Source organism: Malaya genurostris, chromosome 2, assembly GCF_030247185.1.
Source record: "Malaya genurostris strain Urasoe2022 chromosome 2, Malgen_1.1, whole genome shotgun sequence".
In the NCBI taxonomy this organism is placed as follows: domain Eukaryota; kingdom Metazoa; phylum Arthropoda; class Insecta; order Diptera; family Culicidae; genus Malaya; species Malaya genurostris.
Window position 1 is genome coordinate 298,698,876 of NC_080571.1, and position 17,852 is coordinate 298,716,727.

Below are 17,852 nucleotides of genomic sequence, written 5' to 3' on the forward strand. Positions count from 1 at the left end.
TCAAATGCTTAACGAAATTAAGATACTGCTTCTTCCTGCAATAAAGAATTGAATGTAAATTTGTATGTGCAGACTTTTGCTTAAAATTTTCACACAACCGAGACGAGAAAATAAAAACGAGAGTTTAAATATAAATTATTTAATATTTCAACGATTATAATTATGCAATTGTGTCAAATTACTAAAACCATAATTTGTTTTACATATATTTATGTATAAATTCTTTCAACACGCAAAATATAGGTCTAATAAAAAATTCAAGAAAAGTTTTATAATAGGGTAATTTTACTAAATTAGATGATTTGACAGTGTTGCCAATACCGAAGAAGTTATACACAGGATATGAACAGTTATCTGAAAGTAAAATTAACTGATTTTCAATTTCGATTGAGGAAATTGCAGAGATCTGATTCTTAGAATAAAAATATTTATTATTCCGTTACTTTATGTAAGAGGTGGAACTAAGCTCATTTTGCACATGAAAATGTGAATCAAGATTTGCGATTGTGAATTAAAAAACCGAACACCGAAAAAAGTTGGGTAGCAAAACTAAAATTGCGATTATGTTTTAAATTGTGGGAAATGAAATTGAGAACCTTTCTAAATTCTAAGTTAAATCAAAATTTATTTTATCAGAAATCATTCGTTTCAAAATTTATTTTAATATCTACAATAAATATGGGATCGTTTCGCCGAAAGGGTAATTTCGCCGAATGGGCCACTTCACCGAATGTGATTTCGCCGAAAGGGTCATTTCGTCGATTCCTGCAAATGTCTTAATAATATAATTGGAATTGATTTAAAATAAACACAAATGAATAAAAATACGTTAAAGACCGTTTTGTTGACCTACAATTGTACTTCTTGAATAAAGATTGATTAATGAACCTCAGAACGGAGTTCCCAAGGAAACTTGTTGACTACTAGCCACTAAGCATAAAAGTAATTGCATAGGTGTATCTACCAAGCAAATGTATGTGGTATTTTCTGTCAACTAAGTAGAAAAATATCTAATGCGGCTTCGCCACATCGATTTGATTCGTGTGCTGTCCGACCTCGCTACCGCTCATTCGGACCTAACTAAAGCAAAGAAACCTAGCTTTGATTAGATCATGCAAACGAGGCGGTTACAGGTTTGTAGCAAAAGGCCGCTGCTTACGATGGCGGGTCGGCGGCCAATTTAGCCGGCGTCGCCTCGGCGGCTTTATGCCGCCGAGCCATCTTGGCTTCGGTTATGTGGCTGCGCCACATCAGTTATACAGGATAATAACACCAGAGAAATAATAATATGATGTATTCGAAATTACTATTGAAATTATTGCTACGGTTTAGGTTTTACAAAGTTCAATATAAAATCTTTTATTCTGTCACATTTGACCTTGGGAACAAAATAGAATAGTAATAGTAGGTATTCCCAACAGTACAGTAAAACTTCATTCAATTCAATTGAAACATTGACACATTGACGATCACCCTACTGCAGAAAACTTCACACTCTGACACACATAACATTCGCTGACTTATCAACGGGTAGCATTCAGTTCTTCACTCGTTTCTCTTCCAATCGAAGCTCAGAAACACACATTTTTTCCTAAAATTCGTTTTTATTATTCAACATAATTGCCATCAGAGGCGATACAGCGATTATAGCGATCTTCCAACTTTTCGATACCATTTTTGTAGTACGATTTGTCCTTTGCCTCAAAATAGGCCTCAGTTTAAGCGATCACCTCTTCATTGCTTCTAAATTTTTTACCAGCGAGCATTCTCTTGAGGTCTGAGAAAAGGAAAAAGTCACTGGGGGCCAAATCTGGAGAATACGGTGGATGAGGGTGCAATTCGAAGCCCAATTCGTTCAATTTCAGCATGGTTTTCATCGACTTGTGACATTGTGATTGTGAGCTCACGCGGCACCCATTTTGCACAAAGCTTTCTCATATCCAAATATTTGTGAATAAGCCTCTTTTGGACGTCCACTGCGTTCATCGTCTTCGGTGCTCATATGACCAGTACGAAATTTTGCAAACCACTTACGAATTGTTGCTTCGCCCGGTGCAGAGTCTGGATAACACTCATCAAGCCATTTTTTGGTATCGACGACACTTTTTTTCATCAAAAAGTAGTGTTTCATCAACACACGAAATTCCTTTTTTTCCATTTGTTCACAATAACAAAAGTAGCTTCACTGCAATATCTCACAAACTAATAATCAGACAGCTCATTCAGTAATAGCCGTTCAACCGAGAAGGTTGTGTAAAGAAGCGTACAGTTTAATAACGCTGGTTGGTTTACACGCGTTAAATACGACAACGGTTGAACTACAGGTAGAGACCTGTTGGCAGCAGCCGTTAAAACGTATAGTCGTGCTGCATAAGAGAGCCCTAGTGCTGGGCCAAGCTGGTGAAGGAAACAACAAAGGGCGTTTCCCAAACTCTACCCAGGCCGCAATATACAGCCACAAGTGCTGAGCAGGAGAGTGCAAAGGCACATCGAAGAGGAAGAGTGCAAAGGCACATAGAAGCAGGAGAGTGCAAAGGCACACCGGTGCGAAGGCACTTCGGTGCAGAAGCATATCGGTGCGGAGCACTAGGAAGAAGGAGACAAGACAACTCGGTCTTTCCACTGCCATACAACACGCAGGTATACACCGGTGACCTGCGCGTGTTACAGCTGGCGAAGACGAAAGCAAATCGGAATTCGAGTGGTGCTGGATGTCAGGTAGCAGTAGCATCACATCATATTCTATCGCTACAGTGAGCTTCAGCATTGTATCAACGTCCAGATACATCCAACAAGAACATCTAGAGCAACGAGGATCTACACGGCAGTGCAACGGAGATAGACAACAATTTCAAGGTAGAAGTTTTTTCTTTTCCTTTTGATTGAGTACTGTGTAGTGTTGGTTTCAAATTTTATTTTAAAGTTTAGTTAAAAATTTTAATGTAATGGATGAATCCATGGACGTAAATCCTAGCATGAATCCGATACCCCCACGAACGAAAAAATATCAGGAGAGCTCTTCTGGGCCTTGGATAGTCTTTTTTAGACGTATATCAAAGCCATTAAACATTTTTCAAATTAATAAAGGTTTGACATCACGATACTCTTCAATCAAAGAGATCATAAAAGTAAATAACGATAAAATTCGTGTTGTGGTAAATAATTTGAAACACGCGAATGATATTGTCTCTTCGGAACATTTCAATAAAGAGTATAAAGTTTACATACCCTCCAAAGATGTCGAAATTGACGGTGTTGTTACCGAAGCGAGTCTTTCGGTAGATGATTTACTCAAGCATGGTGTTGGTCGTTTCAAGAACTCTATGCTTGAGGGTGTGAAAATACTGGAGTGCAAACAACTGTACTCAGTAGTTCATGAAGAGGAAAAAAAAGTTTATCGCCCATCAGACTCGTTTCGAGTGACATTTGCCGGGTCTGCGTTGCCGTCCCATGTCTATGTCGATAAAATTCGCCTCCCTGTTCGGCTTTTTGTTCCAAATGTAATGAATTGTACGAACTGCAAAAAATTCGGCCACACAGCTACTTACTGTAGTAATAAACCAAAATGTATTAAGTGTGAAGGGCCTCATAAAGATAATGATTGCAACAAGGAAATTGAAAAATGTATTTATTGTGGGAATAGTCCTCATGATGATATTTCAGTATGCACTGCATTTAAAGTGCACAAAGACAAAATTAAGCTTTCTTTAAAAGCACGGTCTAAGCGCACATATGCAGAAATGCTTAAAACGGTCATTGATGTCCCCCCTTTGGAAACCGAAAACGGGTTTTCAAATCTAGAGGAACCAGAGGACTCTGACTCTGACGAAAATAGTGAAGGTAATTCGTTTATCACTACCCAAGGGTCAGTTAAGAGAAAGAAGTCTTCCTCCAAATTACCAAAAAAGACACCTAAAATTTCATCTTCAAAAAAAGATCCCCGTGTTAAACAAAAAAAGTCAAAACCAAAGACTGTGCCTCCTGGTTTGTCAAATTCACAAACCAATCCAGGATCTAGTACAGAAAAAGATAATAATCCAGTGGGCTCCATTTCACAGCCACCAACAGGATTACTGAAGTTTTCGGAAATTGTTGAATGGATTTTCTCAGCATTCAATATATCTGAACCCTTAAAGACCCTCATAATGGCATTCCTTCCAATAGCTAGAACCTTTTTGAAGCAGTTATCAGCTCAATGGCCAATTGTCTCAGGTTTTGTATCTTTTGATGGATAATTTATCACCCGTCGCAAATGATACAATCACTGTCCTGCAGTGGAATTGTCGAAGCATCATGCCAAAACTTGATTCATTTAAAATATTATTGCATAGTCAAAAATGTGATGTATTTGCTTTATGCGAAACATGGCTTACTTCAAACATAGCTTTAAATTTTAATGATTTTAACATTATACGTCTCGATAGAGACTCTCCGTATGGTGGAGTGCTTTTGGGAATTAAGAAATGCTATTCCTTTTATAGATTAAACATCCCTTCAACTTCTAGTATAGAAGTTGTTGCTTGCCAAATAAACATTAAAGGCAAAGATATTTGCATAGCTTCGGTTTATATTCCTCCAAAAGCACAAGTTGGACAGCGACAGCTTAATGAAATGGTTGAAGCCCTTCCTGCTCCACGATTGATTCTGGGAGATTTAAATTCGCACGGTATTATGTGGGGTTCCGTTTACAATGATAGCAGATCATCTTTAATACAAAACATTTGTGACAATTTTAGCATGACGGTATTAAATATGGGTAGCATGACACGGATCCCAAGACCTCCAGCACGCCCAAGTGCTTTAGATCTATCTCTTTGCTCAACATCAATTCGACTAGATTGCACCTGGAAAATATTGCCTGATTTACACGGTAGCGATCATTTACCAATCATCATCTCAATTAGCTGTAACAAATGTATTGCTAATTCAGCTAGTATTCCATATGATTTGACAAAAAATATCGACTGGATTAAATACCAAAGTAGAATCTCTAGTATTTTGAATTCAATGGAAGAGCTCCCTCCACTTGAAGAATATGACTTCCTCGTTTGTTCGATTCTGGAGGCCGCAGAACAAGCCCAAACCAAACGATTTCTTGGTCCATCGTCTAACAGAAGGCCTCCCAACCCCTGGTGGGACAAAGAGTGCTCAGAGGCTAAACTCGCAAAACAAAATGCTTGCAAGACGTTTCTAAAACGGGGAGGAGGAACTTCTCAGAATTTTGAAAAACTTATGGTTTTAGAAACCAAGTACAAGAGCATACTTCGAGCCAAAAAATGTAGCTATTGGAGACATTTTGTCGAAGGTTTGTCAAGAGAAACCTCAATGAGCACTCTTTGGAATACGGCCAGACGAATGAGGAATCGTAACGTGGGCAATGAGAGTGATGAATACTCGAACCGATGGATATTTGACTTTGCTAGGAAAGTTTGCCCAGATTCTGTTCCTACGCAGAGCATTATACGGGAATCTCCTCCAAATAATGGTTTTATTAATAACCCATTTTCAATGATGGAATTTTCTATAGCACTCTTGTCTTGTAACAATAACGCCCCTGGGTTGGACAGAATTAAATTCAACTTGGTGAAGAATCTGCCCGACCTCGCAAAAAAGACGTTTGTTGGAATTGTTCAACAAGTTTCTTGAGCAAAATATTGTTCCACCTGACTGGAGACAAGTGAAAGTTATCGCCATTCAAAAGCCGGGGAAACCAGCTTCCAATCACAACTCATATAGACCCATTGCGATGTTGTCCTGCATCAGAAAATTGTTCGAAAAAATTATTCTACGACGTCTCGACACTTGGGTCGAGACGAACGGTTTGTTGTCAGATACTCAGTTTGGCTTCCGTAGAAATAAAGGGACGAATGATTGCCTTGCATTACTTTCGTCTGACATCCAAATTGCCTTCGCTCAAAAGCAACAAATGGCATCTGTATTTTTAGACATTAAAGGAGCATTTGATTCAGTTTCCATTGATGTTCTTTCAGACAAGCTCCACCAACATGGACTTCCAGCGGTTATAAATAATTATTTGCACAACCTTTTGTCAGAGAAGTGCATGTATTTTTCACATGGCGATTTGGCAACATTCAGAATTAGCTACATGGGTCTCCCGCAAGGCTCATGCCTCAGTCCGCTCCTCTATAATTTTTACGTGAATGACATTGACAGCTGTCTAGTAACCCCATGTACACTAAGACAATTGGCAGATGATGGCGTGGTTTCAGTTACTGGGCCCAAAACTATTGATCTGCATAAACCATTGCAAGATACCTTAGATAACTTGTCCGTTTGGGCTGTTCATCTTGGTATCGAATTCTCTGCGGAGAAAACAGAGTTAGTCGTCTTTTCAAGAAAGCATGATCCCGCGCAGCTTCAGCTCCATATGATGGGAAGAATGATCCAACAGGTTTTAACTTTTAAATACCTCGGGGTGTGGTTCGATTCCAAATGCACGTGGGGAGGACACATTAGGTATCTGATAACGAAATGCCAACAAAGAGTAAATTTTCTTCGAACAATAACAGGATCTTGGTGGGGTTCTCATCCGCAAGATCTAATAAAATTGTATCAAACAACGATACTTTCAGTAATGGAATATGGATGCGTTTGTTTTCGTTCCGCTGCAAACTCTCATATTATCAAACTTGAGCGAATTCAGTACCGTTGTTTGCGAATTGCCTTAGGCTGCATGCATTCGACACATACAATGAGTCTTGAAGTTCTGGCGGGAGTTCTTCCATTAAAAGATCGATTTTGGGAGCTTTCATCACGCCTGCTAATAAGATGTGAGGTGCTGAATCCCATGGTAATTAATAATTTCGAACGACTAGTCGAGCTTCGATCTCAAACAAAATTTATGACAGTATATTTTAACCATATGTCACAGGAAATCAACCCTTCAAGATATATTCCTATCCGTGTCAGCATCCTAAGTGCCCCTGACTCAACTTTATTTTTCGATACATCCATGCAGCGTGAAGTGCGTGGAATCCCGGATCATCTACGCTCGACGGAAATCCCAAAAATATTTTCAAGTAAGTTCAGGCATATGGACTCTGAGAAAATGTTTTATACGGACGGATCGCGAATTGAAGAAGCGACAGGGTTTGGTATGTTCAACAATAATGTTTCGGCCTCATTTAGGCTTCAAGAACCTGCATCTGTTTATATAGCAGAGCTAGCAGCAGTTCATTATAGTTTGAGTGTAATCGTCACATTATCTCCAAACCATTATTTCCTCTTCACAGATAGTCTGAGTGCAATTGAAGCCATTCGCTCAAACGCTGCTGGCAAAAATGAACCGTTTTTCCTGGGCAAAATAAAACAGTGCCTGAACGACATATTGAACAATAATTATCTAATCACTATAGTCTGGGTCCCGGCTCATTGCTCCATTCCTGGCAATGAAAGAGCCGATATTTTAGCCAAACGTGGTGCTATTGAGGGTGAAATTTATGAGCGACCGATTGCTTTCAACGAATTCTATAGCTCGTCTCGCCAAAGAACACTTGCCAGCTGGCAAGCATCTTGGGATAGAGATGATCTGGGTCGGTGGATGCACTCAATTATTCCGAAAATATCGACAAAGGCATGGTTCAGGGGACTGGATGTGAGTAGGGATTTCATTCGTGTGATGTCCAGACTCATGTCCAATCACTACACGTTAGATGCACATCTCCTTCGAATTGGGCTCTCCGAGACTAATCATTGTGCTTGCGGAGAAGGTTATCGGGATATTGATCATGTCGTTTGGACATGCGTGGAGTATCGTGATGTCAGATCTCAACTAATAAATTCTTTGCGTACCCAAGGTAGACTATCCAATATCCCAGTTCGAGACATTCTTGCTTGTCGTGACCTTTCATACATGAAACTTATTTATCATTTCATAAAGAAAATTGGAGTTTCAATTTAATAAAGGCCCCTTTTAAGACTTAGTTCTGATCCCAGCTGCGTCCATGAGTTCAACCAAAAGCTAAATTAGAATAAAAATTATGTATTGATACAAACAAACTCGAAACAGTTTATGAAATTATCAACAAAATGTCTGAAAATAGCAGCTTATTTTATAAATTATAGAAGTTAATCGTTTGGTTCAAATAATATTTCCGAGTAGATTTCATAATTAATGACGAGTTACCTAAGATGATATTTAAGCTATAAGAGAATATGTTTTAATAAATTCAAAACGTTGTGACTATGTTAGAATTAAATTAGGATGAGAATATTTTGTAAAAGTGATGCTACGGCGAAGAAAAACTTATGTAAACTGCCTTAAGAAATAAACGTATTTATGAAAAAAAAAAATAATCAGACAGCTGTCAAATTTATACACGTATCTTTTGAAGATTGGTACTAACTGAAAATGGTATGGATTTAATTCTAGTGGCGCCCTCTCATATAAACGATACGAACTTTTCAGCCGATCTGTTAGATGAAAGACAAATTAGATAGCTGAAATATCATATTCAGAATTAATACATAAATTAATAGTTTCCTCTTTCAGTTTTCTTTTTTAATACTTTACTCCATTTATAATTCTATTCATTTGAACTTGCTCACTACCAAGAGCGAAGACAATGAAGCAGCTAGACTACTTGGCACTTGAAACTGAACAAGCAATACTTCAAATGACTAGGTATGATTATTCAACTGACGATGCATTATGGGAGCTTGACTTGAAAATGGAAGCAAAAGTCAAATGAATTAGTAGGGTGCTGACGGTCAGTGACCATAAATTTCATTTTCATCTTATATTATTCGATTGAAAATGAAGTTTTACCGCACTGATTCCGAAGGAAGCATGTTAAAGTGATGTTTGAAAGCAAAAAAAAACCTAATTTTCAATGCGATTTTTTCTAAGCACTTGAAAGAATCAATATGGATCACATTCACACATTTTGAAAAAATCGCGTTAATTTAAGACCGACAACTTTGAGTGTCAAAAATGATTCATTTCATTTTTACGGAATTTGGATTTTTAACGATTAGTGGAATGAAACTAAACCGTCTTAAAAAAGAATGATAGTTCCCTTTGGATTCCATTATGAAAAAACTATTTCGTTATGATAATAACGTAATAGTGAACGACCAGATACCGGTATTTCGAAACACTTTTTACACTTTTTGCGTTCTTCATCAGTGTCTTTATAAGTCTGTTAAAGGAAATTTGCTGTGTTGTGTCAAATCCACATATGTCTTTGTAATTCGTGAAATGACAAATGAATTTTAAAAGAATTATTTGGAAACATGAGATAGAAACTTGGCCGAATAAGATAACCTCATCTTTTATAATCCAGATCAATAGATTATAAAGGCATTACCGGAACTGTGTTTCTTTTTCTACTTGTTAGAAATTTTTGTTTTCTTTTAACCGCTAACGAGTCAAAAGGTATACCAGAGTTTATTACAGAAAAAACTGCTGGTTCGGGATGTTACACCAAAAATCGTTTACATACCTAAAGCAATTTTATCCTTCGTCTTTTTATTATACTATTCAGAAAAAATCGTACAGATAACTCTGTAATCTAAATAGTAATTCTCCGATTCCGGCAACAGTTTCTTAGTGACATCTGACATCAGCAGTACGAACACTGCCAAATTACAAAGCGGTGTTTGCTAAATCGACAATACAATCGGTCAAATTGAATTCCAGTCAAACACAAACAGGCCTCAGACTTGCATGAACCCTATTCGTTTTTCTAATGTTCTAGCGAGTACACTCGAGCTCACCAAGTTTCGAATGCGAGACAAAAATTGTAGACATCAACAGAGCGACCGGAGCGTATTTTAAAATACGGGTGTAAGTTGAATTATTCAACAGATTGAACATTTTTCAACGGTCTCCGTAGCACTGTTGACACGAGTTCGAGTAAACTAATAATCGATTACTATTAGTATATGGTTGTTTGTTTTTGCAAATATGGTTCGAAATAATTTAAAATTTAGACCAAAATAAAACCGATTCTCAACCACAGTGCATTTCATTGCTTTCAGCTTTACTAGAGAATAACCGATTAGGAAACTCGATTTGAAATTTCAATTTCCTGAGTCATCAAACCAAACAACTATACTCTTATGTAAATTCTCGCTTCAGGTGGTACAATTGGTTTTTATCAGCGTAAAATAGTGCTATCTTGAATTCAAAAGTATGGCTACAGCTGACCTCCTAACTATCATTACATGTGAGCGATTTCATGCAAAAGGATTAAAGATTCCTTTTTTTCATTTCCACTTTATTAGTAACCTTGACCCTCCCCTTGTCAGTTGTGGCCTGTGGCACTCACCACCGCTACTCGAAAGCGGTACGATGTTTTCTACCCACTGCGAATTTCTTCACCGAGCACCGAAAAACCATTTGATACACTCGTTTTTCTGGTTCTCTGGTTGTTTCTCATATAGCAATTTTCAAATTATGCAAGCAAACGAAGTCGAAGTACCTACGTACAGAGTCGCAACTGAGCACACAGCTTAAAAGACTGTATTCACTTCAGAAGTATAAATTCTCGCTAGTTTGAGACCGAAGCAAACAAACTCAAAAAAAAAGAAGGAGTGAAAACTGGTTTCACGATGAAAAGATAAACTGGATATTAAATGCAGAATAAATAACGATAGTGCCATAATGCTCATTACATGTATCAGTGGTGATACTATAGTCGGACAGGCAATCGAGAACATGATCCGTGCTTTGGTTAGTCTGATCCCAGCCCGAACGCACCGTACAAATACGTCATTTCATACCATGCAGCTAGAACTCGTCAAAGCTGGCTGACTTTGCGTCGCCAGTAAGTCTAATTTTTGTTTAACATCAAACATCCACACCCGGTTGCATGGATGTGTGAAATCAACAATTTATTCACGACTGCTTCATGCCTTGGTTTGATATGTGACAAAACTATGTTTATCGTACGATTCTTTGTTACGGAAAATACCGATCAAACAACGAATGGAATTGATTCTCTCTGCGCATGTCACCGATTTACCAGTTGCGAGAACAAACAATAATTTACCTGGCAAGGTTTTCCCGGTCACAGTTTATCAAGTAAGCAGTAGGTTATTGAATATGCCGCAAGCCTCTCATTTAATGACGTGATTCTATAATGATGTGTTCAAAGAAAACAAGATCCATATATTTACAAATTATTCGTTTTTTACCGCAAAATTGGGGAAAAAAGCTGAACAAAAATTAATTGATACGGTTCTAGAATGGATGTTCTTTTCTCGAGAACATGATTTCAGATCGAATTCAACCTTAGTTTTCATGAATAACATGAAAAGTTCTTTTCAAACTTTGAAATCACTTGAAGCCAATTTAGAGAAGTGTTCCTCAGCGAGAGTTAAACTTTACGTCTACCATCAAGTTCAATTGCTATAGTGCACTAGTAGGTCAATTTAAATAGCTGGCCACTGACAAGTCGAAAACGAAAGGTGAATGGAAAAAATGGTTATATAAGAACATTTCGAAACCAGCGGTTGTAAATTAAATTGTCTTTTTTTTTTAATTAATGCGCCTTACCTTACTATGGGCTGCTCTTTCAAAATTTACCCAGTAAAAGAATGGATAGAACCTAATCGTAAATGTTTATCATTGTACTTAAGGCAACAGTATGGTTCATGATCAAATTTTCAGTATAAATATGATAGGAAGTTTTCTCAAAGGTTCAGTACAAAAAAGGAAGAAAAAGGTAAGACAATGATACGTGATTGCCTTTCCCATTTCATTGTCGCGTTCCCTACTGAGTAAATATATAAGGAAATGATTTGGTACGTTTTATTCATTCCAGCCTCTGCACTTGACTGAATAGAACGGCATAAGCATCTCATTTCGGTCAGTTCAGGTCCAAAACTTAGTTCCAGAGTCCATGATAAGAATACATTTCCGGGATCAAAATTGAATTCCAAGTCTAAAATTCAGTTCTAGATTCTTGGTCCAGAAATACAGTTTCAAAATTTAGTTCCGAAACCCCGAAATCAGTTCTAAATTCCAGATCCAGAATTGCATTCTGAAAACCAGGTCCGGAATTCAGTTCTAGATTCCAGCATTTAGTTCCAGAGATTAGCTCCGAAATCCAGATCCAGAAATTATTTCTAGTTTTAGTTTAGATAGAAAAATTCGATTGTGAAACCAAGGCTGAAACGAATTGAAATTTTACTCGAGCTATTAAGAAAATCCGGACGACTTCTACTCTAAGTTAGAGAAATTGCTGAATGTGTCAAACGTGATAAAAGTGTTCGTAGTATGTTTTTCGACGGCCAGGAAGACTCTGGATCGAAAGAAAGCCATTAGGGATGAAACCGCAACCTCTCCGTCCGAGATTTTCAAAGTAAGCTGAGAGAAGAAGATCCTAGAACCTTTAAATAATTTCCTGGACAGTAATATGATACAGCAATTGAAAAAGTCTGTACACATTTTCGAACACATGAAGCTGTCGGAGTTTGCAAAGATATTTCTCAATGGAAATGTACGAGCAGAAATATCTGGGAAAGCGTCTGTTGCTTTTCCTTAAGCAACACAATTGTTCTCGGCTGTTTTGGCCGGAATTGACATCTTGCCGTTACGAAAAACTGCTAAGAACAATAGGAAAATCCTCGTCAAGCGGAGCCACAAAACGCAAAAATCAGTTGTCAGTGAGATGCAGTTCAAGAAATAAAGGTGTTCTGTGCCAATACAAATTACCAAAGACCAACAAAACTGTATGGAAGAAGTCTAACGAATGGTCCAGGAATTTTAATCACTTTTAAACATTTCTGGATGTGATGAAACACAAATCAGATGGTTTGGTGTCAATTGGGAGCGATCGATGATCTCATTTCGCACCCAAACAATAATCAAATATGTTTTCTATCCTACCATTGGGGATATATTGAATTTTCCTGGGTCTCTGCTCATTAAAATTGATTTTCATCGATGAATTAACCATTAAACCAATGATCTGGCAAGGACTTTGTAGCTGCGCCGTCAAAAATTTTGTATAACTAACAAAACGATGGATTCGGAAGTAGAATCTCCGATTATTGTGCCATTACGAAATGGAAGTGAAAAGAAATAGAAAGACTACTCGTGTAGCTGCACCAATGTATAGCAAAAATGAATGCTGAGTCTAACCATTGCAGTTTTCGGCAGATGATGATGGAAAATTCAGATATAGACGATGAAACCTTAGAAGTAATTCCACTATTTTTCTATGGAAGTACAACAAAACATGGTCATTTTGAGTAAATTTTATTTTTCGATGGTCAAACCTGTCTCAAAAGAGTCTATCGATCTGTCAAAAGGGTTATTTTTGACATTTGAATAAATGACTACTCGGCTATCATATTTTAACCAAAAATCAAATTATTCGGGAAAAGGTTCAAATACATGGTGTTAAGGGGGGGGTAGGGTCAAAACGATGAAAAAAATCATCATTTTTGCAAGTTTTTTCCAGAATTCTCGTTCCACAAAATAAATTCAAATGTTTTGCATGATAAAAAGGATCATTCGAACAACATTTTGTAATTTTTTCGAGGAAAAATATTGCGAAATAAGTCGGTGAAGAGGTATACGCTTCTTAAAAATCATGATTTGCGGTATCCACTGTATCTCAGCGCAGACTAATCAGAAGTGAACAAATCAAAGCAGCATAGTTAAAGTAGAAGTTTTCCTAGACCCCAACGTTCCTGTTTGATTTTGTTTTTAATTTTTTTAATTTTTGGTGGTTGTTCAAAGTGAAAACTACGAATTTTCTCGAAAAAATTCGCCATTTTGTAGCTGTAAAACCCCCCCAAAGTAACAAACAACGAAAAGGAAAACGTTGGGGACTGTTTCTTTATATGTAAAAAGTGTGTGCAAAATCGAACACCGGTTCTTATACTGTAATTTGAGTGAAATCTATAGCCATGTAAGCAAATTTGATTGAGCTTGGGCTGGGAACAATTTTTCCAGGATTTTAACCCTTTTACTGCCATCCTGACGGAGCTTGGGTGGCTATATTGATATTCACTTTATTCTATTTTTGAACTATTCCACCGAAAAATTTGAAAAAAAAAATTAGGAATGTTTTAGGCACTGTTCACAAAATTTCCATTTTTTTTTTTTTCATTTTTTGGGGATGTATTTATAGTATTAAAAATTTCGAGATACAGTTTTTCAAACTACCGATTTTGGTATCACTCTGGATTTTTTTTAGTAATAAGTAAATGGTTTTTTAATGCGTTAGAGTGCTTGAGTTTCATATTTATTAAACTACAAACGAGCACAATATTTGATTTTTTCTAAAAATAATTTTATTATCAACCACGTGTTACCATTGAAGCTCTATTAGGAAACGCATGGTACTAAGCTATAGTAGTTATTGAAAACACATTGTTGATTGTTAATAATTTTTTTAGAAACAATCAAATATTGTGTATTTTCACACTTTTAAAAATATGAAGCTGAAGCACTTCAACGTTCACAAAAATTTACTACTAAAAAGTTTCAAAACGGTACCAAAATCGGAAGCGTAAAAATATATGTTAAAACATTTTTTAGTATTTTTAATATTAAAAATACAACTTCAAAAATTGTAAATCTTACGAACAATGCCTAAAATATTTCTGATTTTTTTTCAAATTTTTCGGTGGTACGGTTGCTTCAAAAATCTCTTTTTTATGCAAAAACTACATCTTCAAAAACTCTTAAGCCATCCTGATAATTCCTAAGACATCCCTGATTTATCTCAAATTTTTCGGTGGAGCGATTATTTTAAAAGTCAAACACAAAGAAAATCAATAGAACTTCCCTAGCTCCGTTAAAAATTTTGGGAGAACTGTCTCCATTCCAAGCTCTTTCAAATATACAAATCGCTGGTGACCGACGTTTAACGAAATCATGTGAAATGATAATATTTAGGTGAATTGGGTAAGTTCGAACGAAAAACGCCTGACATGCATGTCATAAATAATTTCTGAGTACGAAACAAAATCTTGATGTCACCTTTTTATGTTGATCGTACGCAAAGTAAATTCTTTACTCACAGAACAATGGAAAAGCTGATGTGAATCGATTGCACAAGCTCAGCAAGATGTGCATCAACTATTCGAAGTTCGCCCCGCTATTGTTTAGGAACTAAAAAAATCACTTACGGTAACCGATCCATCCGGTTACCATCTCTTTCTGGTATTATTTTTCTGGTATTATTTTTAATATCTTTCTGGTATTATTTTTTGTATAACAACGCAGTAACTTGATGGTGAAAATGAGATAGGGAGCACTGGTAAAATGGTTTCTATATCTACGACTGAGTTATACAAAGTTTACCAGATGTACCGCTTTTTTGAAGAAAGTATGTTAATCACTCATGGGGATAGGCATAGCGTGAGGGATAAAACAAACACCTTCCACGAACTCTACTGAGGTTCGATTCCCAAGCCCACTCATAGGGTCACGAATTTTTTTCTGACCCGAAAGAGTCATGACCACAATGTTAAAACCTCTGTGATCGAAATAGTTTTTGGATGGATATAGAAGATATTTTCAATTATTTTCACACACAACGTGTTTGGTCTGTGCTCGAAGCACAGGAAAAATGTCGTTCGCTAAAACTCATTCGAAAAACTATACAATAGTCTCTTTAAAATCAAGAACAGATAGAAATAATGCAAATTTCTTGCAATAATTTTCATGATTTTTTGCAACGTTCATCTGTAGTATCTATTTCAATGCAAAGCGAACGCGCCAATAATTGTACAGCTTGTCGATAGCTTGAGCACGTCTTTGAATATTCAGTGCTAAATGCGTGGAATTTTGCACATTTTCTTCTGCGACCTTTTCACCTTCAAGGTCATTGTCGAAAATATGCATATCGAAAATAATATGACTGCTTCTGTCGGTTATTCTCTTGCGGAAGTTTATACCATTCGATTTGAGTCACAAATTTACGATTCCCGAGAACAAATGAAATCCTTTTTAACCGAAAAAGTACTCAGAAAATCACATGCGTAGCCACGTTTCCTCCGAAATACATCGTTAGGACGGGGGTGGTGAGTGGTGAGTGTCTGCAACGGTGTGGTCACAGGAATTTTCGGTATTTTCACACTTTGTCCTCGTGGTATCCTTGACAGAGACAGGCCTGCTGCCTGCAAGTGGGAAAACGGAATACCAAGGATGGGTTGTGCGAGAAGCGAAGAGCACCGAATTCGGTTCTTTCATGGTGAGACTAAACGAAAGACCGCACGGAGAAATACTATGTGTAGGGTAAAGATCGTCAAAGGACCAGACTAGAGAAAACGTGTCCGTCGGAGTAAGGAGAAAAACTATAACGTAACTCAGTTCCACGTTCAGAGCAAAGGCTTTAGTAGTAGAACTTGGATTTTGGAAGCCAAGGCGTGTTACACTTGTGCTCCGTTGGATATGAGTACAAACTGGCAGATGATTTTCAAGGCTCTCCTTCCGTCGTACTACTACCAATGATTGTAACGTTCTTTCACGAAAAGTTCGATCCTCCGAGAAGAGAAAATATTCCCTATTGATGCGCTCTCTTAAACGCAATTTTCCTTACGGCCTTTTGCGTCTTTGATTTTTGAGGGGTTTTCTTACACGCTCGTGATCTTCTTGTTTTTCGTTTTTGTTGGATGTGAATGTCTTCTTGCCTATCTGCCACCAGCAGCTCTGACGGCCCTCTTCGCTCTCCAACTGTACCAACTTGGGTGGATTGATATTTTCAAGGGCATCGCGTATCGCCAATATCGTCCGGTTATGACACCATTTTTCATGGTATCCCACTCTCATTACTGGTTGTATTCGAGATTTGAATTGACTTACGCTTGGGAAAAGTCCTGGCATCTTTTCTCATTTCAATTTCTTCGATACGATTGAACTAATTGGCCACACCAGCAGCAAGGCCACGGATCTGTACGAAAGTGTGCCCACTGAATGTCACCTTTCCACACACACGTCTAGGAACCTGAATCTTTTCACACAGTAACCAGTTAACTATTTTTGCACTATTGCCGAGTTAAATTTGTTTAAAAGACACTTGGCGTTTAGGAACGGTTTTTCCTCGGTTTAGGAACATCGTGCTAAATGTCTTCTAGATAGGAACTATTATTTTACCATCACCTTGCGCTGAACCATCTCTGCTGGATGGATATCCGAAAGGACTCACAGAAATCAGCTTCAACCTCTGTTCACTGTGCTGTTCTTTTCTGGAGTACTACTATACACCGTCTGGCACTGGTAACGTAAGCTTTTTCGTCTCTCGGAAAGCCCTTCGTTCTTCCTTAAATATTCTCCACTACCGCATCGGAACTGTCCTCTGCTGTCCGTGCCAGCTACAGGAAGGAAGAAAATTGCAACCTCTGCCGAATGTATGCTTCTTTCGTGCTCCAATAACAAACAGACGCTCTCGACGCTCGCTATCCGATAATGTACTCCAAAAGTACGGTACTCCGCAGCCGCCTTCGAGTTTTCCAAAAATGCTCCAGAAAATTTGTACACGAATGTCAAAGCAAGGAAACAGCTACATATAACCAGTGTAGATACACGACTCACATTCATACACATCTATATATAACTCTACAAACATCGTACGATGGCCACACAATGAACCCTCGCCTCGGAAATAGCAGCTTTTTCCTTTTACTATACTTGGCTGCTGCTGTTGTTGCTGTTGCTGTTGCTGTTGCTGTTGCCGTTGCTGATAATGATGCTGGCGTTCGATTCACCACCCCACGGACGATGTCTTCCGAGAGGCGAGCTTTCCCCGACACGTAGCACACGGAGAGGCTAAAAGCGCTACCGGCAGTCAGTCAGTCAGTGATGAGTGAGTGTATAGCCATCGCACCCCGATGCGATGGCTCGATTCAGAAGTTGTTCTTCGCTGTTT

The 17,852-nt window shown here is 37.7% G+C and overlaps 1 protein-coding gene across 2 annotated transcripts in view; it reads right to left on the bottom strand.

Annotated features, from left to right (window-relative positions):
• The window catches only part of LOC131430742 (MOB kinase activator-like 2), a 111,151-nt gene that overhangs the window by 81,700 nt on the left and 11,599 nt on the right, over window positions 1-17,852 (bottom strand). Inside the window, exon 1 of one of the 2 annotated variants that reach the window (XM_058595936.1) lies at window positions 16,790-17,382. The exons of the other annotated variant lie outside the window; for it this stretch is intronic. Within the exon in view, the coding sequence (XP_058451919.1) occupies window positions 16,790-16,810 (21 nt within the window). The 5' untranslated portion in view covers window positions 16,811-17,382. Of the gene's footprint in view, window positions 1-16,789; window positions 17,383-17,852 lie in introns of those variants that run through there. 2 annotated transcript variants of the gene reach the window in all.